The sequence below is a fragment of the Gracilinanus agilis genome, chromosome 4 (assembly GCF_016433145.1).
Source record: "Gracilinanus agilis isolate LMUSP501 chromosome 4, AgileGrace, whole genome shotgun sequence".
Lineage (NCBI taxonomy): Eukaryota > Metazoa > Chordata > Mammalia > Didelphimorphia > Didelphidae > Gracilinanus > Gracilinanus agilis.
The window spans coordinates 82,903,601-82,929,302 of NC_058133.1; the positions used below are offsets into that span (position 1 = coordinate 82,903,601).

Consider the following 25,702-nt stretch of genomic DNA (forward strand, 5'->3'; position numbering starts at 1 on the left):
ATTTAATATTTTGACATGGAAATAATTTTATTAATAAAGGTGTTGAAATGTATGCATACCAATTTAAGTACAAAGCACTTTTAATCTCAGCAATCATTACACTAAAACAGTAGCAGATTTGACAATCTTATTCACAACTACAACAAAAGTTTACAAAGCTTTAATTAATATTTCCTCTGTTTAGTCCTCCTCTGCCTCCCATTGCATGGGTCACACCTGTAGGAGGGAAAAAAAGAAGCAAATATGAACATTCCCCTTAAAAAAGTATATCAATAAGGACATCAAGTTTTCCACTTTACTGTTATTTTGGGCTAGAATCCAACTATTTCCAGTTTTTATTACTATCACATATCTAAAAATGAGTCTCACACACTTTCATGACACTAACATTCAGTATGCAATATCTCTGTGGGAAAATAGGATAACAAAGAACTATTAAAATAGACTTCTTTGTCTTTTAATAGTGGAATCACACAAAACATGCTTTTTCTTACATATAAAAAGGAAACAAGGGAAGTAATGGTTAAAGATCAAACCCAACATTCTGATTTTTCAGATTTCATTTTAGGTGAGGAAAGAGCATGATTGAATGTGTCATTAAATGTAACACAATGCAATAAACCTCTTTCCCCAATTAGTCCCAGAAGTGTACATATTTGGTAGATGATGTCAATTTGCTCAGGTTTAGGGCAATGGCTCTGATTCACCTGAACTATTTTCCCTCCTCCTCCCAAACATGTTCTCAGTATGAGAAGCTTACCTCTCTGTCGGTTAAACTGACGACCCCGAACCCCTGTTCTCAAAGTCTGAGGCTGAAGCCTAACTCGTCTGAAAGGCTTAGGTTGACTACTGCTGGTATCTGAGAAGAGAAGATAGCTTAACTGAAGCAAAAGCTAATTGAATGAATGAATATAACTTCAAACAGATGCCCTTTTAATTTAATGTTTTAAAAAACTAACTGTAATATGTTGAATTTTAAAAAATAGAAATAAAAACCCCAGAATGAACAAAGTGCTTACGTTTTTTTCTTAGTCAGATGAATGACACTTTAATTTCATATTATAAAAAACCTCGAAGTAAGACAGCCAACCAGCCTGTCTAGTTTAAATAATTGTTAAGAATTTGTATTGCCATTTCTCTTGTTGGACAAAATAATTTATGAAGATAACCACTTTTTAAAAATGTTTCACTTATTCTTTGTTTAAAATACTTTAATCTTAAATGACTAGTTTCTTCTTAAAGTGAATGTCTCATGAAGGGCAAAGAGCTCAAGTTTACTAATTATTTCAATAAACATTTAAAAACCATGACTTTGAACTTTACATACTACATATAGATAGCTACAAGCACTTTGAAGTTTACTTCATATTTATATTCCTTAGGAAAAAACTTTTGGGGGTACATCAGGATAAAATCTAAGTATGGCATATTCCTCAACTTTTGCAGTGGAAGAAAACATTGGTGGAAACAGCATTTTCAAATAAGACTATACAAACTAGGCAAGAGGGTACTCCCATATTGAAGGAAATATGCAGTGAATTTGGGTGCTGCTAAAAAGTGTCCTGAATTTCCAGAAGAAACAAGTGCCATTTTCATGACCTGTCTGTGGAGAAAAACAGTGTGCTATATATCTAGGAGAAAGTACTGATTTGGGGAGTTAGGAGAGATGTTACTTCAAGCCCTGCATCTGACACTAGGTGACAAGGGATGAAGCCACTTAACTTCTAAATGCCTTAGTTTTCTCCCCTGGAAAATGGGAATATTTAAATTTTTTATAATCTTGCCACAAAGAAAAAAACGACAAAATATATGGAGTACTTTGTAAACCTTAAAGTGCAATATAAATCTGTCAAATATGTTCCTCTACAATTGTTCTCCATAGATGCCTTATCTGCCTTTCTTTAATTGGCCTAGAAAATTCTAGAAGACAACATTAACACAACTGGTAACTTGTTTTTTCCTCTAATGTTGAATAGCCTGACCCAGAATGAGCTGTGACAGAGAAAATGAGAGGGTGGTGTGGTGGGGTGGGCTGGTCTTGGGAACAGTAAGAAAATCCATAGAGTAAAAAAAAAAATACTGAGAAGATCATCAAGGGATCAGCATATTATTAAACCAATGACTAAACAAGCCTATCTTACAACTAAGAAATAATTTTTAAGTTTCAGACTAATATAGCTTACATTTATGTAAAATTCCAGTTACAAAGTAGCGAATATTTCATTGATCCTTAAAACAAAGTACAAATACTATTTTTTTACAGATGTAAAGACAGAAGCTTAGAAGAGTTAAACCATAAGGCGACAAAATTAGTAAGTAGAAGAGCTGAAAGGTGCATTCAGTTACTTATTTCCAAGTTCTTCTATTGTATAAATCTTAGTATCTTAAGAAATAAGTCAAAATTTTCAACTGTCCACATGAATCATTTGGTAACTTCTTATCTCTTGATTCATTCAATACTTCTCCTAAAGCTATGAAGCATTTGCTGCTCCTATATAATAAACAGAAAATTTTTGCAACAGTAACTTCAAAATGAACTCAATGTTCCTCTAATAATAGTGTATATATGTATACATAAACATACATCTCTATATATAAACGCATACAAAAATAAGTAGGCTTGTGATAGAAGCAGTGTAGGATTATTAAAAAGATTTTTGATTTGGGTTTGAGTTCTGCCTTAGACACTTACTAATTGTGTGATCATGGGTGAAGTCACTTAATTTCTCAGAACTTCGTTTCCTTGTCTTTAAAATTTGAAAACTACTCCTTTCACTGCACCTCACAGGGTTGTAGTGAAGAAAACGCTCTGAAAGCCCTAAAGCACGATATAAGTAAATGTGTGTTGTTATTATCATTAGTTAGAAGAGGCTGTATGAAGAATAGGTTGGCTGCATCTCTGTTCTAGTCAATGTGATGGAATGTACCTGCAGAGGAGCTGGAAGGAGGATCCTGGCTGGTAGAAGGAAGATCTGACTCATCAGATGCCTGAACAGGCTCTTCCTCTTGCTGACTATCAATTTCTAGGCCGGCTTCAGAACTAATTCTAATGGAAGAAAAAAAAATCCATTAGGAAACACAAAAGTGCTTCTCCTAGTAAAATGCTAAACAGTTGATCAAATTCTGGTAAAGAGATTATGGCTGGTAAATATCACAAAAAGCAAAATCTTTCTTAAGCAAACAGATAAACCTCTTTATTAGGTGATTACTATGAATCTTTCCATTCTGAATTTTATGATGTATAGAATGGATGTTCACATACAAAATAGATTAAATCCTTAGGGAAACTCCTCTAGATTTGCATTCAAGTAACAAGATAAGGGGTAGCTTGGTATAGTGGATGGAGGGCAGTTTTACCGTTGGACCTGTACAGCCAATGGTTGGGGGAGGTGGTGGTGGTGCTGCAGTTCACCAGCAAGTAAGTCTCTTAACCTTTTATACCCTGGGCTACTGCAGACCTCCTCTAAGCCATAGAGAAGTAGCTGTTCTGTATCAGTGAAGGAAGTTTACTGCAAAGATGTTTCAGGATAAGCTCTGTACTCCAAATCCCAATCCTCTACCTTCCTCCCTTTAAATAGTAAGATTTTCTAATCTTTGATTATATCTTTTAATATTAATCTGTGTTTTCCCTCTGAAACTACAAAAGCTTCAAAGTGAAGGATTCTGAAGGTCATAAAAGTTAGTTTAGTGTTCTTTCAAGTACTTAAAGTCTTTCTTGATTGTGAAAGAGCTGATGGTATAATTTGTGGATTTTATCTGAACTCTGCTTCTTTTTCCTTGGGCTTTTTAGCAATTTGAATGCTTACTTGCATTCCCATATAGAAATAAAAGGCTTTTAAACATTCAGCAATGAAATAAGTTCCTGGAAAATAACTCTTGATGAAGAAGTACTAGAATTTCTTACTCAAATGTAATTTTTATGTGTCATTCATATAGTTAAATTATTCTTATCCCTCATTACCACAAATAAAGCTGGTTACAATTTAACTTCACACTATTTTTCAAGCTCAAAATTAATTTAGTTAGTAATTGTAACACTTTTCTATCACCTAAACTCAGAAAGTCAGGCTAACTTATTTTAAGATTTGAATTTAATGTTATTTTTTTTCCCTTTATGGACCATACAAAGAAATATGAGAGATTTGATCACACCCTGAAATGGAGTTGTTTTAAAAAAAAACAAAAAACAAACAAAAAAAACAAAGCAAAAAAACTGAGTGCATCTAAGGGAAATTTCATGTAGTTTGCTTCAGTGGTACCTCCATTTGATCACCATTGTTAAGATGTGCATAAACTAAAGCAGCAAATACAAAGAATATACTTGATGAAAGCAACTACTTTTTGTAGAGGCAATTCAACATTCTAGGTAGCACTGTGGTGATTGTTTATTTAAATAGATGTCCACAAGGTCCAAATAATGACATTCAAATTTTTAGTCAGAGAATAAACACAAAGAATATTCAGCATTACTAGTACTCAAAAATGACAGAATTAAATTATCAAACTAACAAGGAAGTATTCTCTGGCTATGTGACCTTTCCCCACATTTTCACAGCTCTAAATGAATGAGAACCTGGCAATTCCCACTAAGGTATGAAAAAAAAAATGCTGCATCAAAATTTTAGAGCTGAGAGTTACTTAGACATCCCTAAGCTCACTCTCCTCATTTTACAAAGGAAGAAACCAAGGTTAATTTGGTTAAGTCCTCCCACTGAACAAACAGGCAGAACTGGTGACTTAGATCAGGACTTTCCAGATTACCTCAATGGGTCTCTTTTAGTATACTGCTCCTTAGAATTACTATATAAAAAAAAAACAGGATTACTAATTTGTACTAAAATAAATCATTATGAATGATTTAAAAAAAAATCAATGTGGATAGTTTAATCATGAAATCAATATATTTTATAGGTTAGGTTTTCAATTTTTTACCCATGAGAATGTTTCAAGCAACTAATAATTAAAACTGACCTAATGTCATAAGTACTTAAAATAATGGCATTTCAGAGGTTATCATTAATTTCAGAAATTAAATTGCTCTTTGAATCAAAAGTTAATCTCTTGCTTTTCAAAAACTTCCCTTTTTGTTAGGCCTAATCTCAACTATCCAAGCTAATATTGGGGAATCATTATTTGGTATTCTGTTGGCAACAAAGAAACTAACTTGAGAAAGTGACAAAGAAGACTGTTTTGTTGTAGACAACTCAATTCAGAATTAGTTAATTCTTGTTTTAATAAAATTCAGATAGGAATTACCACCATTACTTACCCCACCAGCAATCTCTGATGTTTGCAGACATACTCTAAATAAACTAAAACATATTTCATGACCCTAAATTGTTAGTAAGTATTCTGAGTCTCAAAGCAAGCATTAATTGCTAGTTAATCACATTACCCTTCAGATTCTGTCTCCACAAATACTTCATCTCCATCATCACCTGTCCCTGTTTCTGTAGTTGTGGATAAACTACCAGTGGATGTTGTCACCATTGGAACAGACTGAGAGGCATGCTCAGAAGCATCAGCAGCAGTACTTTCAGTAAATACAGTCACTTCAAGAAGACAGGAAAAATAATTTTGTTTAAACTCTTTAATTAGCATACGTTATTTAGTAAGAAGTTAGAGGGGTCAGACACCAGTTTTCAATTTTGCAACAGATTCATTATACACAATTAAACAAACTACTAAACTCAGGGATCTGGCATTGTACTTTACAGACTGATACTTACCTGGAGCTGCAACTTGTAAGGGAGTAGTAGGAACGCTTCTGCCACCAGACTCTTCTTCATGTGCTAGGAAGAGGGGTGTTTCATACATACCTAAACCTAAAGAGAATTGTATTAATGGCCTTACTAAATGCCAATAGGAAAAAGATTGTTTCTGAATACCATTTAAAGTGAAAATGAAATGATTTTATCACTTTATAGCTTGTTGAAATATTTAGTTTGATATTGGCAGAACAAGCAGAAATCATTATTTTTTAGAAACATTTAAAGTTTTAAATAAAATATGAAAGTGTCCAAATTAAAGTACAAGATCTTAAATATAATTTCTGCTTCAGCAACACTACCACCATTAATCCAATTTTTTTGCCATAAGCCTTATTCCTTTTTCTTATATTTGTCAAACTTCGTTTTCTCAATATTTTCTCAGTATTAAAGTGAAAGAACTCAATTTAGTTAAACATTTAGTATCTCTATGCAAGAAAAGATGGAGAACTTGCTACTGTATAAACCTCTCATCCATTCAGAAAATATTTATTAAGTATATACTAAATGTGAAGCGAAGAAATAACTAAGACGAAATCTCTTCTTCAAGAAATTTACAGTCTAATTAGGGAAACAAGACACATGAAGGGTGACAATACAAAGTAATATAAGAGAAGTTTAGGACAGCTTCCAGCAAAGCTAGCCTAAGGATTTAATTATGGACACACCCATTGTATACAACTTTCACCCAATTCCAGTAATATAGTTATCTCATTACTTAGAATATGAAATTTCAGGTGATTCAAAGTTCTGTTTACTAATTACCTCCTTGAGATGCAAGCTGACCAAGATCTGAGTGGCTAGAACTTGTTTGTGGCATATCTTCAGGGGGGCCAAACCGGAACCTAGGCACACCAGCAACCTGAGGTGAACTAGAAAATAAATTTCTAGTTGAAATTCTGCAAATCCCAAACTGTGGTATCTTTTATTTAAAACACACACACACACACACACACACACACACACACACACACACACACACACACACACACACACACGTAACTTTAAGATACTTATGATAGGAAAGAAATAAAACAGGTTTGGAGGGAAAAATCAAAGCTTATTAAGAGCAATAAAACAGAAGGGTAGGACTGGAGGAGTGCAAAAAGAATTTAAAGTCCAAAAATGAACATATTATTCCAAGTATCATTTACTCATGGTTTTGGAACGTATTATGTGTATATTTGAAAACCATCAAATTCATGTTTTAATCACACAAATAGTAAAATTAGTTTGTATTACTTGCACTCCCTGAAATACACCAGCTGATGTTGGAGAAAAACTACTTAGAAGTATGCTGTGTAAGAGATACAAATAAAAATTGTGAGTATGACTGGATACTTACTTTTCTGGAAAAATTCAGAAACAAGGCATAAAAAAAACCCTCAATTTTTACATCATTTGATAAGGAAAAAAAGAAGAAAAAGGTAATTCACATAATGACTTACTGAATTGCTTCTGCAAATCCATCTGTACGATGTGGTACCACAAGAGTTGGGGTACTTGGCACAGTTCTGTCCTCATCATCAAAAAAGTGCTGCTGCTAAAGCAAAGACTAATATTAAAATCAACACAAGAAATTCAGTATTTAGAATTGGGCATGCGTTAGTAGGTGCTTGAGGAACATATCTAGTCTTAACAGACTAGTTGGAAGGATACTGGCATCATTATTAAACCCATTAACTCTGTATTTGAGAAGAATATAAAACTTCTCTCTGTGCTAGGTGCCATGCTGAGGTGCTAGGTATACAAAGATAAAAGTAAATCAGTTTCTGCTAACAGGGAAATGACACATAAGTACACATATAAAAGAGTATTAATAACCTAGGGAGTCAGGAAAAGTCTATTATAGGAGACAGTTATTGAAGTGAACATTGAAAGAAGCCAAGGGTATTCAAGGAGAAGGAAGGCAGGCAAGAGTGAAGCAGAGAGGTGGGGAATGGATGGGAGGAGAGGTGCTTGTGGGGTAGTTATGTACAAAAGCAGGGAGATGAAGTGTTGTTGAGAACAATGAGCTGTGCAGTTTATTTGGATTATAGAGTATGGAGGGAGGTGAGGGAAGAAGTAATGTATCACATTATCTTGGAAAGAGAATTTGTAGCCAGATTGTCAGTGTTAAATGCCAAGCAGAGAAGTTCAGATCCTTAAAACAATAGGGAATCTCTGGACTATAGTGGGCAGGGGAATGGAACAGTCATATGTGTATATTCCCCTAAGAATGTGGGAGCTATGGAGAGTTTGGATAAAGAGAGATAATAAATTGGAAGGCTATTACAATAGCAAAGGCAAGAGATAATGAGGGCTTAAATGAAGTTGGTCATGGTGTAGGTAAAAGATGGGAACATGTGAAAGATAACATGGAGATAGATTTTAAGAGGATTTTAATTTAATGCTGGAAGTTTTTAGGAGCAAAAGACACTGAATAAGGAATCCCTGAGGAACAAATTTTATCTTACTATAAAAATGATAATGATTGCTATTTTTAATCTTAAATGAAATTTAATTTTATCTTATAAACCAAAGTTGGAAATGCTTTTAATTCTAATATTTTCTTAAGCAATTAATTACTTACCATACCACCTATCCCAGGAGTCAGTTGAAGCCCTCGTCCAACTGACTGTCTTCTTGTCATCTGGATTCTCTGTGTGGTAAAGAATAATGGTATTTTTTCTAAGAAATTTAATCAAAACTAAACAAAAGAGTAAAGAATTGAAGAGGCTGAAAACTGATTTAATTAAAGCACAGAGCAAACGTAGTTCTTTACCCACAATAACAGCCATGTAATGATCTGAATCTTGAATTAAGAAACAAGCCAGTAAACCCACTAATTCAAACTAAGGGTGGAGAAAACAAGTATTAAGTGACTATAGTAAAAAAAAGTTGAACTTTTACTAACAGGAAAATGAGAATTTTGCAATATTCTATAATTAATCTAAAGCTTATCATTATTCCTTTTTTAAATTTAAAAATGTTATCAACATACTGTAAGCTCCTAGAACATTATTCTTTATGGCTCTAAATAAGTTCTGACTAGTTGAGAAATCGACAGATATCTCTATAATAAATTTATTCAATAATAATATAAAAAATACATATTCAATACATATCCTTCAGTCAAACATTAACATCACTTTTGTCCATGATGAAGCTATAATCTATTCAAAAAATATATATATATGATTAAATACACAGTTACAACATAATGGGATATAAAGTTGGCATACAAGGTTTATTTAAACTCTTGTTGCTGCTAATATATCTAGATATGCCCAAACCACTTTGCTGCTAAAAAGCATCATACTGAAATTCAATACAAAACACAACCTTCATAATCTAGAAATTTACAAGTATGAATATATAGGTAAAAAAATACATAGATCCTTTTATACACAAACATAGAACCAAGACAAAAATTTCTTTTCTTCCACAAAAAAATATAACTAGTTGCTAGACTAAATCTTATCTAAAATTCAAACTAGTCAAAATTCTGCTTTTAATGATGGAAATAATGGTCAATTCTTTTGGTCAACCATGACTTTAATAATTCCAAATTACACCCACTCACTGCTTTGCCTCATTCTCTCTAAACTTCTCATTACTTATATCTGTCAGCAAATATATCATTGCCATATTTGGGGAAGAAGAAATCCAAGAGCGAGTTGTTGTTTGGGTAATTTACGAATATATTCAATATTAATAAGTGGAAGAGTATTAAGAGAAATAAAAGTGAAAACAGAAAAAGCAAATATATTTTCTACAAGTCAAATTCTTTAAAATATGTTTCTTGGGGGCAACTGGGTAGCTCAGTGGATTGAGAGTCAGGCCTAGAGAGATGGGAGGTCCCACATTCAAATCTGGCCTCAGACACTTCCCAGCTGTGTGACTCTGGGCAAGTCACTCGATCCCCATTGCCTAGGCCTTACCACTCTTCTGCTTTGGAACCAACACATAGTATTGGTTCCAAGACAGAAGGTAAGGCCCCCAAAATAAATAATTAAACAAACAAACAAACAAATAAATAAATGAAATGTGTGTTCTTTTTTTGGTACCTGGACTGGTGGTCCCAATTCCTGAGGAGGTGCATGGATAGTTAGCCGTGGGGGAAGTGGATGGGGTGGTCTTCGGGGTGACTGAGGTGCTCGAGGACCTTGTCTTTCAGAAGCTGATGATGGCTGTTGTTCTCTAGAATTTTCATGGGGCAGAGATGACTCTGCAATAATGGAACCTCCTTCACCTTTAGGAAAACAAAAAAACCAATACAAAATTGTTACCACTAGCTGAATTGACATTTTGGATTCAATATTCTTGTTAGCCCTGTTTTCCCTTGTAAGGATGAATAATGAGATCCTTCAGTAATATAAGTATGGAAATTCCCTATTAGTTGAACCTTGATGAGTAGACCAAGACTTGGGAGATTACACCAATTAATTTTTAAAAGTACAAATCAATCTGTATCTATATGAAAATTATATAACCTCTCCAAGCCTTAGCTTCTTCCTCATCTAAAAAATATGTTAGAATAGATGACTTTTTACATACCTTCCAGCTATAAATCCATGATGCTGGGATTTTTTAATTACAGAATCACAAAGAAATTTGAACATCTTTCAGACACATAGCTCGGCTACCTATTCCTTAAGAAGCTTACACTGACCTCTGCTGGGCATATAAGACAAAGGAGAAATTAATGCAATGTATTATTTGCTGCTGCCTTTTTAGAAGTTCTAAAACAACTCCTATTAGAAACAAACTCTCTTGAATTTCTGGATGATTTAAACTTTAAAATTTCATATATTTTCCAGTGATCCTGACATAGCCCTGCAAGATAAGCAACTTACCCCTAAGGAGACACACAGAAACACTGATTTGCTCCAGGTTAATCAGATAAGCAATGAGAAAAGAGACAAGAATTCATGCCTATGGAATTTGAATTCAGTCCACTAACACACTAATTCTCTTTGAGGTCATAGCCTAAATTATGGTCAGGATAAATCTCATTTTTATAAAAAATGTACCTTATAAAAGGTGTACTTTGAATCACAAATCTATAGCAATTAAAAAAAAGATTTTGTTTTTGCTTTAAAAAAAAAGAGAAATATTATTTTCATATACATACCCATATTACCCCAAACAAAAACTACAGCACTTAATCTTACCACCATTCTGAGAATCTGCAGCTCTCTGGTTACTTTCACCTCCCGTACTTTCTTCTGTTTCAGTACCTGGATCAGTAGCATCACCACCCTAAACATAAGACCAGGATGATGACTCAGTACAAATCATTTAATACTGCCGTGTACAAGAAATCATCTAGCATGAAGGAGGAACATATTAAAAAATGAGAATAACAAATAGTTTTAGGCAGTAACATGCTAACATCTGATTTCAGACAAAGTTAACAATTAAAAACTACATTTTTACACCTTGCAATAATGCAAAAACAAGATATTGTGACGTACTAGAAAAAACATGGCAAAGACTCTCCTGGTATGTAAGGTTTTTTTTTTTCCCCCTACTAAGTGAATTTAAGTGAGAGCTTTTTTGTAACAAAAAAGTAAAGATGGAAAACTAACAGCAAGAAAACATTGATGGATGTTTTCAAATTTTATCATGCAAAGGAACGTAGTAAACTGAGGAATAAATGCTATTGTGGAATATATAGCTTTCATCAAAAACTTGCTTTTTTTACAAGGAGAAATTTTTACTCTACATTCATAGGGCTTGAAGAAACTGCATTACAAGCTCTTAAAATGACTAAGTAAATATGGAATAAGACCCTTCAAATAGAGATTTCAGTAACACACAGCTTACACACAGTAATTATTTATTCTAAAATGCTAACAGTAGGATTCTAGCATAGATACATAATTCAAAGTCCAACATCCTTTCTACCATAACACAATGATTCCCCCCCGCCAAGGTTTAACTTCAATTAAAATACTCTTTCATTTAGTCTAAGGCTGAAGAATAAAACATTAATAATACTTTAATTCATTGAAAATAATGTTATTTCTATAAGACTTGGAAGTTTTTCAATATTCATGAACATTTTTAAATAAATTCAAAATTTCTGATGCATTCAATCACTTCTGTAGTCTGGCTTACGGAATGACAAAGACCAAACAAAAACAGTTATATATTAGTAATCATTTTTAGCTGTTTGAGTTGTGATTTCATTTGTGTAGATACTCTTGCTTCTCATGCAAATAGTTATGCCATCATACTATAAGAAATGGTTTTGAATTGCTGTGTCCAAAAAATGCAATTTCTGATGGCCAGTCTTTTGGGTGATGAACTTTCAAACCAGACAGAAATTTTTTAAGTCTTGAAACTTTCTAGTTTGGTGGGGACTATCAGAATTTGAGTTTAAGAAGTCAAGATAACCTCAGCACATGGTGAGACAGAATATGACTTCAGTGGAAGATACCAAAAGTAGTGGATGAAATTAAATGCCAAGTTCAAAAGTCAATGCATTAGAGCACATTAGGTTAGCTGTTTGAATTACTTAAGTGACAATTTCTGCATTATTGGCAATAACTTATTCAAGACAAAAAATATATAGGATGATAACTTCCCTAAATGAGAAAGATAAATGTTAGGGGAGGTGGGGGATGGAAAGCTGGTGAAAATTATGTTTTACCTCAGCATCATCAGCTTCATAGCCATCATTGCCATCTGCACTACCAGTACCTTCATTACTATCTTCACCTTCATCTCCCATCCCAGTGTCTTCATCATCATCATCATCATCATCTTCCTCATCTTCCTCATAATCCTATAAGGAAAAGTACAAAATTGCAAATAAGGGGGCAGCTGGGTAGCTCAGTGGAGTGAGAGTCAGGCCTAGAGACAGGAGGTCCTAGGTTCAAACCCGGCCTCAGCCACTTCCCAGCTGTGTGACCCTGGGCAAGTCACTTGACCCCCATTGCCCACCCTTACCAATCTTCCACCTATGAGACAATACACCGAAGTACAAGGGTTTAAAAAAAAAATTGCAAATAAAAAAATGTATAGGCAAGTCAGCTGTGGTCTAAATCTTAACATTCAGTAATTCAAAAGAACAGATGCTGATTAGGAATTGCAGTAATACTGGAAGTTCAAATACAATATACATGTGACAAGTTATAAAAATTGCAACATGTAGAGTTAATGCTTAAAATGAAATTACTTTCCTTTATGTTAAACTATCTATGACAGTGGTTTCCAATTTGGCCTCCAGCCCCCTTTCCAGAAAAAATATTACTTAGCACCCCCTGGAAATTATGAAACTATTTATTGAACTCGGAATAGAATGTAATACAAAAAAAGTGTGGCCATCACTGCCGCGCTGGATCACTGTAGCACCTACCAGGGGGCGGTAGTGTCCACTTTGGGAATCACTGATCTATGAGAAATGTCTTAGGAACAATAAATGCTTAAAAACCTGTATAACAAAACTAGATAGCAACCAAGAGATCCAAGTCAGATCTCCCCACCACATATCCTCAGGTGCTCCACTTTTATGTGCAGTATATAAGTAATACTGTCTATAATAAATTGCTTTTAAAAAGAAGTTTACATTAACATCTATTTTAGTAATAATCAAAGAACCAAAAATGACAAAATCTGACAAAGGAATAATGGCATACTAGCATTATGCAAAATATGGAAAAAACACTGATAAAAAGTGTATAAATTTTTACTAAAAAATAATTACTGTCTTTGTCATGGGATGTTTCTCAGTTCGTTAACTACAACAAACTACCAGTGTGTTTCATCCTTAATATAATTTGCATAGTAGATTGGAGCTCCCCTGCTATTTGTAAGAGGCAGGAAGTAAGGCTTAAAAAAAAACCCAACAGAATCCTTCTCTACTCCTACACAAAAGCCTAGTAAGGTGTTATACTGCCAGAGTAACTTTTCTTTAAGAGGAATAGGGCAAGATGACCTTTAAGCCTTTTCTTTCAAAAGAAAACTATTCTAAGGTGATAGGGTGGCTCTCTACACTAATAGATCAGTCTAATTACATAAGCCCCAAGGAAGCAGCAGGGCTTATGTTTTCAAGTCATATAACTACTTAAGTTATATTAAATTCAGAGAAAATACTTGAAGATCCCAAAGCCAGAAAAAAGTACTAAACTCATCACTAAAAGCAATTATATCTGTATTGAACTTTACAATGTTATAAAAAAAGAAAACCAAAGGCTCAGAAAAAATAAGAATGTTTAACTGAGCCTAGAGGAAAATTAGAATTTATTATAGAATTTATATTATTTTATCAAGAAAAAGGGCCTATGACTATGAGCTAATTCCACATCATAGTTACCTCTTGTTCACCATCATTTTCATCATCATCATCATCTTCATCATCGCTGTCAATCACAATGACATCATCTCCTTTGGACTGGGCATCCTGGCCAGAGGCTGAAGTCTGTTGATCTGACTGAAGGGGTCCAAGATCAATTTGGAGAGACTGAGAGGTTTCTTCACTGTCCTCCATAGGAGTATAATCTCCCTGAGTGACTCCCTTAAAAAATAATTAAATATGCTGAAATAAGAGTGACTTTTAGGCTACAAGTAGCCTAAAGAAGATCATTAACAGTATATAGATTTTTTTAAAATGCACCTTCAAATGCCATAACGTACTTGATAGACATATCTCTGAAAATAAGTCATTATATGTACTGGCTTATACTTACCATAAAAGAAATCAATGCTGCAATGATTTTCCTAAAACTCCTTATCATATCACTAAAAGAATATTAAAAACTATTTTCTTTTCTCTTCTTTTCTTTTTTTTTTTTTAAAAACCCTTACCTTCCATCTTGGAGTCAATACTGTGTAAGGGTAGGCACTGGGAGTCAAGTGACTTGCCCAGGATCACACAGCTGGGAAGTGTCTGAGGCCAGGTTTGAACCTTGGACCTCCCATCTGTAGGCCTGGCTTTCAATCCACTGAGCTACCCAGCTGCCCCCAAAACTCTATTTTCTAATGAGATCTTTAATCCATTAAATAGTAGCAAATGAAAAAATTTGGTAATCACTTTTTTCATCTTATTAGTTTTTTTAAAGTCTATTCTCTGGCATGAAATATTCTATAATAGCTAATCATACTGCTAGAGTGTCCCATTAACTAGCACCATCCAAGAAAAAAAAAATCATCATTGTGTAAAAAAATTTAAGACACAATATAATTAAAATGTATCTCTTACCAAACTGACATGGTTATCTTAGGAAAAAAAATCAATATTTAGATCCAAAGCAAAGTTGGGTTTAAAGTCAGTATAGAAGAAATAGAATTGTTTAACTGAGAATGAATATGATATGAAAAGTTCAAAGACGGGTCAAAATGTCATTGTAAATTACTCCAAAACCAAAGGCAGATTTTTTGCTATGCTCAAGAAAAATTATTTTCGTGGTAGGAAGATAATGTGACATAACAGAAATTCACTATTACCAATTCTTTTTATTTCTTTCAGTTTTGACACTGTCTGAAACACATAGTGGTTAAAGAGGCACAATTCTCTACTATCTCCATACTTACATGTTTAACTTGCTGTATATACCAAAGCTTTGAAACAGAGTACTGGCAACTGTACCTCCTACTTTGAATTTAGTTAATGAACTTGGGAACATGCTGCCTAAAAACCACAGCTTCTCTACATAGTAAAACTTTACAAGTCGTTTGTGAATAATGGTAGTTTATGAAAGCAAAAGAAGCAATAGAGACAAAGAGAAATAGAGCCAAATGACTTTAGTTAACCTGAATGGTGACTCCCAAATGGTAAATAACAAAGCTTTTATTCCATCAATACCTTACAGCTAAAATGAAATTCCCCTAATACTGGGAATATTTCTTTGCATACATTTTGGAAATATCTGATTGTGCAAAAATCTCCAAGTCAAAATTCCAAGCTAGAATTAATTTAGATCAAATGAAAAGGAAAATCATAAGGAATCTTTAAATTTCCCAGGTAATTACATTTACTAAAACAAAACTGATCAAAGTAATTTATTATCTTATTATTTAAATTAATTTGTATTTCACTTACTTCTCCGATAGAATCTTGTGAATCCTGATTTACAAGGGTCTCAACCTCCCCATCAGTGCTCTCCTCTGCCATAGCTTCCTCCTGAATCATTAAACAGGTAAAATGAAAGATAATTTTTGCTGGTTTATTAACCCCTTAGGAATTTCATGAAGATATAGGTCATAAGAATCTTAAAATCTAATAGATATGTTTAGGTAGTAATATCAATATGCTGTAACTATTAAATATAATCAGAAAAATTTACTCTGGCAAAAAGGATTTTAATTCAAATTTGAAAGGTCAAACATCTAGATTTCTAATAAATGGCTTTAAAAATTATCCAAAATCTGGTGGGAAAAAAAAGTGGTATTATGGTGACATCAGAAAAAGCAAAAGACCTAAAAAGGAATAGTCCATATCTTTATATCTTTATATATGTTCTTAACCATTTTTTTTTAAACTTTTTGTCAAGGAAATCTTTGGTAGTTTGGTGGAGCCTGTGGACTCCTTTGGAATGTTTCTAAAGCATAAAATACATAAGACATATAAAGGGAACCGATATTGAAATATAATTATTTTAAAGATCATATTCCCTCCCCACCATCAAACTCTCTATGGACCCATTAGGGTATGGATATAAAATGCCCCATATTTATTATATAAATATACATTCATTTGCACATACCTGTTTTTTAAGAGGTTACTTAGAATAAACAACATTATTATTTTTCTTTGGTGTTTACAAATCAAAGCTTATTAGTACATATTGAAGGCAAAGAGAAAATGTGCCAATGGAACTAATTTAGGGAGTTCTGGCCATGTGGGGCTAAAAAAAGTCATTTCATTATATCCATTTTACTATTCTTTGGCACATTCCAAATTTATTTGTTGTATTAGATCTTTCCAGTTTATAATGAGTATGGTTCCTAATTACTGAGCCATTAGCTTAATAAATATTATTAAATTTAAATTTTTTAATAAAAATCAAATCATGTCAACTAACCCAAATTAGGTATTCACACCTAATGGGTAAAAACAGCAAACATTAAAAAAGCATTATTTTCTTACACACCTCAGGTCCTACAGGGGGTATGCTTTTCAATTTCTTTGAGAGAGGCATTTCTATTGTTTCATCGGAGTTTTGCTCTGATGTCTCTATGGTGCTATCATCTTCCTCTTCACGAGCACGTTTAGGCAAAGATGAACTTGGGGTAGCTGAAACTTTGAAATAAAATCACTATTTAAAAAATTATAACAGTGAATAGTGCTTAAAAAGAGAACATAAGAATTTCTCTTCCCCCTTAAGTTGATTTTTGTCCCCTGACCAAATCAATTGGCATTCACAGCATGGGTCTCTCTCTTGTTTTTACATCCAAAAAATCATCAACCTGTCATACTGCAGCAGCTTTGTTACTTTCATCTCCTCAGTACTCTCAGCAGCCTCTGAGTCTCTCTGATCACAGGAAAAGACCAAAGAACCACATCCCAAATCTCCATTTAAAGAAGGCTCCTGGGGCAGCTGGGTAGCTTAGTGTCAGGCCTAGAGATGGGAGGTCCTAGGTTCAAATCCAGCCTCAGACACTTCCCAGCTATGTGACCTTGGGCAAGTCACTTGAGTGGGCACCCATTGCCCACCCTTACCACTCTTCCACCAAAGAGCCAATACACAGAAGTTAAGGGCTCAATAAATTAATCAATTAATTAATTAATTAAAAAAAAAAAAAAGAAGACGAAGAAGGCTCCCAGGCAGCCATTTCTTCATTGCTTTCCAGCTTGTACTGAACGCCAACATGCTCCTTCTTGCCCCTCCCTTTTGTTTGTTGACTTTTCCCATTAGATTTTTAAGTTCTTTGAGGGCACAGACTTTTTCATATTTGCTTAGCACAGAACCTGGCACATAGAAGGTGCTTAATAAATGTTTATTCACAAAGACTTAGTAAAGATTTTTTTAGTTATAGTTTAAATGTTTCATATATTTACTAGGTATGCAAACCCAGACAAATCACTTAACTTCTCTCAGCCTTACTTTACTCATCTGTAAAATGGTAGTAACAATAACACCTACACCTTTAAGGGTTGTGGTAAGGAACAAATAAATTAATATTTGTAAAGCACTTTGCAAACCTGAAATTGGCATCTAAATGCTAGCTATTGTTATTATTATTACTACCAAGGCAGAAAGGACAGGATTTAATGACTGTTTGGATATTGGGGTACACTTATGGTGATGTCCGTGATAGCAACATTACATGAACTTTAGAATCTGAAGCACAGATTACCAGCAAAGATTTTTATGAATTCAATAGCAAAATTTTGCAAGTTGTCTAAAAACTGTGAAATATACTGTATGATAACTGTATAAACAAAATAAACTGGTAGGAATACATTCTAATATGTCTCCCCTATGTTTTCTGTAAGTATTATGAAAAAATAGAAAGTGCCTAAGTAAGATATCATACATTCAAAATATTATAAAACCATACCTTAATGGGCATAAGTATAAAAAAAAAATTTCTGTGACAAGAAGGGAGATTAAATCTGTATTTAAAATGGGTAAAATAAAAAATTCAGTAAACACTTTAAAATGTTAATAATGTGGGGAAATCAACTTTGACATCATATGAGGGGGGAAAGTGAATTACTAGGTACAACTTTTATTTAGAAAATTAAACTTACCTGTACCAAATACTGCGGTCGAAGTGGAAGGTCTTTCAATTGGTGAACTTTGTACAACTTCTACAATGCTAGGGGAGAGTTCTTGGCTAGCAGGCTCAATTTGAGGATGGCTTTGTTGAGTGGGTTGCACAAAAGCTGTAGCTTGGGTTTGTTGCTGAACAGTTAAAATGGGCTGAGAGATAGAGGGCTGGACATTGGGGCTGGTAGAACGAACAGACCCACTTGTGCTTCCAAAAACTGGAACGTGATCTACAGGTCCTTCTGACTGCATAGCTGAAAGAGAAATGATCAAAATTTAATAACAACAATAATAATAATAATGATGATGATGATAAGGAATAACCTTCTACCTTAATATAATGTTTCCAAATACTGATTTTAGTTTTTTTAAGGAAGGCATGGCAAATAAGATGTAAACAGTAATAATTGATAAAACAAACTATATCTTTTATGGTATATCAATATCATACTAAGTGTACTTAAATATCTCTTTGCTAATAAGAATAAACCCAATTCTAATCTTCAGTAAGTTGAAATACCATGCAATAATCACATAATTGACATTTCCATAGTGCTTTAGAATAAAATACTTCTTTATAATAACCCTGAAAGATAGGGAGTACAAATGTATACACTCATGAGGTTCAAGCAGGCCATGATCTTGTTTAAAGGTATACTATAATGGAGCCTAGGTCTCAAAGCCAGGCCCTTCTGATTCCAAGTATATGGCTTCTTCCACTTTTAACTACTCCACTTTAAACAAGCAAGCATAAAAATGGAAATTAATTTAATTTCTTCTGGCTGTTAGAAGTATAAAAACAGTATAGCATACTGCCTTGCTACAAACAACAAGCTAAATATTTCTTCCATGATCCCTTTAAAACTTTAAGAATTTAGTTTGCTAACAACTCTCTCCTTTATCATCACTGCTATCTTAGGTACAGTAGATGTTGTTCCCTCCAGTGATGTCACCACTATCCTGGTGAAAGATTATGCAGAGATTGGATCAATTTCTCACCAAAGATTCTGAAATAAGAAAACAGCCACTGAGTCCGGACCAATTTACCTATCAGTCTATTTACCTTCTTGAGATTCCACCTGGGTTGTCGGCATCACTGTAGCTGTTGGAGTAGTAGTTGGATTTGTAACTGTTGCAGGGGTAACCATTGGTCGGATACTAGCTCTAGGTGTTGACTTATTCCCAGCTATGGCAGCAGCTGTCACTTTGCTTGGAGTAGACACAACAGGAGTTGGCTTGATATTGGCTGTTGGTGGATCTGATGTACTAGCACTGAAGATAATAGTTATTTTTAAAACTATGGTGTGACAAGTAAATAAATGTAAAAATCTTGAGTTTTTCTATTTCATACACAATACAGAGGAATATGTAGCATAATTTTAAATGTTGTTTAAAAAATTATTATGCAGATTTTCTGGAGTGAAAAATAATTGGTTTTTTATTGTTATATACAACCACATACCCTAAAAAAAGAACCTCTTATTGCTAACTGGCTTTAATCCTCAATGTTATGATAACCTTTTCTAAGGAAAGAAATTTTAGGAAGAAAAAAAAAAAGGATATTTGGCAAATTTTTAATATGACAGAGAAAAAACACAAGAATAAAAGTCAATGTGAAATAAAAAATTTGAGATTTTATTTAAGGTCCACATTAAGGCTAAAAAAGCAGAATGCAAATGAACCTCTCTTGAAATGAAGGTAATAAATTTATTAACTTCTACCATTGATTCAGGAACCACTGTTTCCAAGATTGGAAATAAGAAGATGGAAGAGAAGAATTAGGAAATTTTCTAAACTCATCTGAAAATCTGATTTAAGAATTTTTAAAAATGAATTTTGGTAATGTTCCTTTAATTAGGGTTTTAAATGGCAGAGGCACAAATCATTTACATTTACCATTCACATACTACCCCTTCTTCAAAAAACAAAAACAATCTAAGCACATAAAAATCAGGTAATTTCCCTGATTGATGGTCTGAGAATTTTGAACAAATATTTGTAATGTGCAACAATCTAGTAAAGGTTCAATTGCTTTTTGTTTGCAGTATTGCCCATGTCAGCTCTCTCCTATTTTGCTCACTGTTAGTAACATCACCTATCCCCTTCCCACTCCAAACCCTTACCTTCTGTCTTAGAACTGATACTGAGTATAGGTTCCAAGGCTGAAGATGGTAAGGGCTAAGCCATTGGGGTTAATGACTTGCCCAAGGTCACACAGCTAGGATGAGTAGTAGTCCATCTTTGTTGTAAAGAGGACAAGGTTCAAGCATTATCAGAGTTGGTAGAAAAACCTTAGTGTACCAACAGAGAGTGTTTTCCTAATGTAAATAAAAAAGTATTAGGGCAGGGGGCAGCTCAGTGGATTGAGAGCCAGGCCTAGAGACGGGAGGTCCTAGGTTCAAATCCGGCCTCAGACACTTCCCAGCTGTGTGACACTGGGCAAGTCACTTGACCCCCATTGCCTACCCTTACCACTCTTCCACCTATAAGTCAATACACAGAAGTTAAGGGTTTAAAAAATAAAAAAAAATAAAAAAATAAAAAAGTATTAGGGGCATCTTAGTTCATTGGACTGAGAGCCAGGCTCAAAGTCAAGAGAACCTGGGTTCAAATTTGACCTTAGATACTTCCCACTTTGGAACTGATAGTATTGATTCTAAGACAGAAGATAAAGATTTAAAAAAATTTGAATAATGAAAAAGCAAGAACTTCAGAGACACAGGGAAGCCATACAAAGCGTGTGTCAGGAAAACCAAAAATCATCATTTTTTGAGAGAGGAAGAACTGCCCTTTGATCCAGCCATACTACTACTGTGTTTGTATCCCAAAGAGATAATGAAAAATACAAGCACAAAAGTATTTATAGCTGTACTCTTTGTGGTAGCAAAAAATTGGAAAATGAGGGGATGCCCTTCAATTGGGAAATAGTTGAATAAATTGTGGTATCTGTTGGTGATGGAATACTATTGTGCTCAAAGGAATAATGAAATGGAGGAATTCCATGTGAACTGGAAAGACCTCCAGGAATTGATGCAGAGTGAAAGGAGCAGATCCAGGAGAACATTATACACAGAGATGGATACACTGTGGTACAAAAGAATGTAATGGACTTTTGTACTAGCAGCAATTCAGGACAATCCAGAGGAACTTATGAGAAAGAACGCTACCCACATGCAGAGAAAGAACTGCGGGAGTAGAAATGCAGAAGAAAAACATAAGATTGATCATATGGTTCAATGGGGATATGATTGGGATTTTAACTTTAAATGATCACTCTATTAAAATAGTAATAATATGGAAATAGGTTTTGAACAATGATACACGTAAAACCCAGTGGAACTGTTCATTAGCTCTGGGAGAGGGGAGGGAGGAAGAGAGGGAAAGAACATGAATCATGTAACCATAAAATAGTCTAAATTAAGTAACTAAATAAAATTTTTAATTAAAAAAAGAGGCAGACCATAGGATTTCTTTTTTGAAACTATTTCTAGATTTCTCAGCAATAGAAAAGTCTATTGTATAATGAAAACAACTTAAATATAATAGAAAAATGAACTCACATTCCTCTTTCACCTGAAGCTGGAGTGGTTTTGAGTGTGATCTGTCTTTGTTGTTCAGGGACCTATTAAAATACAAGTTAGTGTAGATGAATAAGTAGTCCCTCTAAAATAATAAAAAAATGAAACTAAATGAAAAAAATATAAAACTTACATACAAAAATTGTTCAAAGTTGTTAACAGAGCAAGACAGGGAAACAAAAATCATGGAAACTTTCAATAAAAATTTAAGACAAAAAAACCACCACATTAATTATTTGGCATATGTTTGTTAAAGACCTATTATGGGCAAGGGGAATACCATTTTCAAGGAAGTTATAATCTGTTTACAAAGAATACACAAGATATATACAAATAAACATAAATGAGAAAAATAAAAATAATAGTTCCTTGGAAGGATAGCATTTCAGTGTTAACTTATGAGCCCCTCAAGAGGTCTGTAAGATAGGCAGTCCTAAATATTATTAACTATTTTTTAAGGATGAAGAAACTGAGCCTTAGAAGGTTTAAGAGATTTGTCCATGTTTGGAACTATGCTCAAAGGGCTACAAAACAATGCATATCCTTTGATCCAGTAAGACTACTACTATGTCTATATGTCAAAGAGAGAAAAAAGAGGGGGAAAGGACCTATTTGTACAAAAATATTTATAGCAGCTCTTTTTATGGTGGCAAAGAATTGGAAATCAATGGGATTAATCAAGGAGATATCCATAACCTAGAGAATGGTTGAACAAACTGGTAAAATGATGGTGATTAGAATACTATTGTGCTAAAAAATGATGAACAATATGATCCAGAAAGAGCTGGAAAGACCTTCATGAATTGATGAGTGAAATAAGTAGAACAAGGAGAACATTATAACCAATAACAGCAATATTATGGAATGATCAAATGTGATGTAGTTAGCTACTCTCAACAATAGAATAATATAGGACAATTCTGAAAAACTTCTAACAAAGAACACTACCCACCTCTAAGGAAAGAACTGTTGGGAGTCAGAATGCAGATCAAAGCACACGATTTTTCACTTTTATTGTTTTGTTTTTTTTTCCTGGGGTTTTAGTTTTTACATGAGTATTCTCTTATAAAACTGAACAATATGGAAATGTTTTGTATAATAATACATGTATAAATTAGATCAGATTACTTAACAGCTCTGAGAGAAAGGAGGGAAAAGGAGGAAGGGAGACAATTTGGCACATATAACTTATATGGAAAATTATTATAACATAATTGGTAAAATAAAATCTTTCCAAAAAAGAACGCAATTGAAATCTAGGGCTTATGGCTCTGAATATATTATTTCCCACTACATCATGCCACAAGAGGATTAAGAATACTTTAAGATTAGATGCAGAAAAAGTACCTGAGGTATCAATTACCTTGCTAGTGGTTTCCTGAGGCTCATCTCTTTGCTCAAGGTGTCTTTCTTGTTGTTCCCTGAGTTCTCTTTCTAAGCGGCTAATTCGACCTTCATACTGTGATTTAAGAGCAGTCATCCGCACATCCAATTCATCCTTCTGTTGATCTAATGCACCATTTCTTTGTTTAAGCTCTTCATTTTCTTTAGTTAGTTGATCTTTGACCCCTGAATAAATAATAATATACAACTTTTATACCAAGAAGGTGGAACATTAAGATGATTGGCATGATTTAATTCTTTAAAGATTCAACTCAAATACCAACTTTTGAGATTTTTCCCAGTTACCCCACCATTATTCCCCTCAGATTACCTTCCATTTGCTCTTTATAAACCTAGTTACATATTACACACTCTGGATGTACCTTAGTGATTTTTGGTTTTGTCTTTCCTATTAGAATATTAGCTCTTTGAAAGCAGAGTCTGTTTTTCTCTATGTCCCTAGAGCTTAGTAGTGCCCAGCACATACACACAGTAAGGACATAATAAATGCTTCTTAACTGACTGGTCATTATATGGTGAATGATCCAAATTATAGGACCAAATACATATTTAGTGTTTTCAAGACAATTCTTAAAATTAAATACCACACCAAAAGTTAAAACTGTTAGATGAATATACTAAAATTGTGACATAGTGAAAACAGCTCTTTCTAAAGCTATTTACACCTTATTTCTCCCTCCAATACCAAGAAATGTATACTATTACCAAGTTATTTATTAAATATACGGATATCCTTTCTCTACACAAAGAGCTGGCTGATTATCTTCTAATAATTTCTCTCTATATCCATCAGTTTAATACCAATCCTCATTTGTTTGAATTCAGTAGGCAATTACACATTAGTTTGCTCATTTTCAATTCTAACATTTAAAACGCAAATATTCAAAGGACCTTCAGCATGAGAAACTCAGGTTGGGACATTGAAAACTGTAATCTATTTATATTTTTGTAGTTAAATCTTAGGAAGTTGCTTAAGGCACATAGATGCAATTGATTTATCCAGGGCTATACACAGCTAGAATGTGATGGAGGCTAAATCTGAACTAAAGATTTTGTGACTTTAAGCCCAATTTTCCATCCACTGTCATGTTCTCTCTTTAATATACACACACTCAGAAATGAAAGCATCTAAAAGTAGCAAGGAAGAGTTGAAGCAATATAAACTCTGGAGATGAATGCTGCCTTTATATATACATATTAAGAAATCTGTTGCTGCAGTGGATAAAGCAATGGGCTGAGTCAAAAAGACCTGGGTTTGAATCTTATTTCACATACTTAATAGCTTTGTGACACTAAGCAAGTCACTTCACCTCTGTCTGCCTTGGCTTGCTCATCTATAAAAAGAGGATAATAGTGCCTATCTTCCAGGGTTGTTGTGAGTATTGAGATATTTTTAAAGCACTTTGTAAACCATAAAATGCCATCTATTATTATATATATACATAATATCTACACTGCAATCCCATTCATAAGCCAAAACACTCCTCAGTTTCCAATGTACTGACTCTATCTTATGACTTATCAGTAATTGACAAATGAAGAGTAGATAACACAATTATATGGATTCATCAATGTGAAAAGAACACTGGTCCTAGTCAGAAAACCTAGGTTCAAATCCTTCTCGTCTACCGCTTCTAACTCAACTCAGGCAAGTCATTTAACCTTGTTGGGCCAGATTTCCTCTTCTATAAAATGAGGGCATCACCTTGACCTGAAACTCTTCTAGTTCTACTTTTTTGCTATTATTAGTAAGGATTCAAAGAGCAGTGGTTCAATATCAACTTGGCAAGAGCTCTCTAGTGGAGTATCTCAGGCATTTGTACATTGCTTTATTCTACTTAAAATTTTTATTAATGCTTTGGATAAAAAGCATGAAAGGTATGATCATCAAATCTATAAATGGCACAAAGTTGGGAGGAACAGTTAAAATACTGAATGATAGAGTCAGAACCCAAAAAGTTCAAGGTAGTATTTGGTAAAGCACTGGGTAAACTCTAATAATATGCAATCCCACATGGATAAATGGACAGTCTTACACTTAGGCAAAAAAAAAAAAAATTAACTTTACAAGTATAAAAAGAAAATTAGGCCTGGTTAAATAGTAATTTTCAGAAAATATTTTGGAGACTTAGACGGATAATTCACTAAGTCACTAGTATGCCACAGCAGGCAAAAAAGTGAATTTGACCTTGGGTTGTATTAAGAGTCATAGCTTTCAGGTGGATGGAAATTGTTAAGCTGAAGAGCA

The 25,702-nt window shown here is 33.8% G+C and overlaps 1 protein-coding gene across 3 annotated transcripts in view; it reads right to left on the reverse strand.

Annotated features, from left to right (window-relative positions):
• Position 1: 1 nt before the first annotated feature.
• Positions 2–25,702, reverse strand: part of TPR (translocated promoter region, nuclear basket protein) — a 73,594-nt gene continuing 47,893 nt past the window's right edge. Inside the window, exons 34-52 of one of the 3 annotated variants that reach the window (XM_044675775.1) lie at positions 23,414–23,619; positions 22,033–22,094; positions 19,536–19,744; positions 18,454–18,726; positions 16,850–16,998; positions 15,799–15,879; positions 14,074–14,274; positions 12,409–12,543; positions 10,925–11,012; positions 9,818–10,002; positions 8,341–8,409; positions 7,217–7,308; positions 6,534–6,640; positions 5,730–5,825; positions 5,396–5,552; positions 2,928–3,046; positions 2,693–2,818; positions 761–859; positions 2–216 (exon numbers count right to left, since the gene is read on the reverse strand). In XM_044675775.1, the coding sequence (XP_044531710.1) occupies positions 161–216; positions 761–859; positions 2,693–2,818; positions 2,928–3,046; positions 5,396–5,552; positions 5,730–5,825; positions 6,534–6,640; positions 7,217–7,308; positions 8,341–8,409; positions 9,818–10,002; positions 10,925–11,012; positions 12,409–12,543; positions 14,074–14,274; positions 15,799–15,879; positions 16,850–16,998; positions 18,454–18,726; positions 19,536–19,744; positions 22,033–22,094; positions 23,414–23,619 (2,510 nt within the window). In that variant the 3' untranslated portion in view covers positions 2–160. Of the gene's footprint in view, positions 217–760; positions 860–2,692; positions 2,819–2,927; positions 3,047–5,395; positions 5,553–5,729; positions 5,826–6,533; positions 6,641–7,216; positions 7,312–8,340; positions 8,410–9,817; positions 10,003–10,924; positions 11,013–12,408; positions 12,544–14,073; positions 14,275–15,798; positions 15,880–16,849; positions 16,999–18,453; positions 18,727–19,535; positions 19,745–22,032; positions 22,095–23,413; positions 23,620–25,702 lie in introns of all 3 variants that reach the window. The other 2 variants (XM_044675774.1, XM_044675776.1) reach the window with 2 other exon arrangements.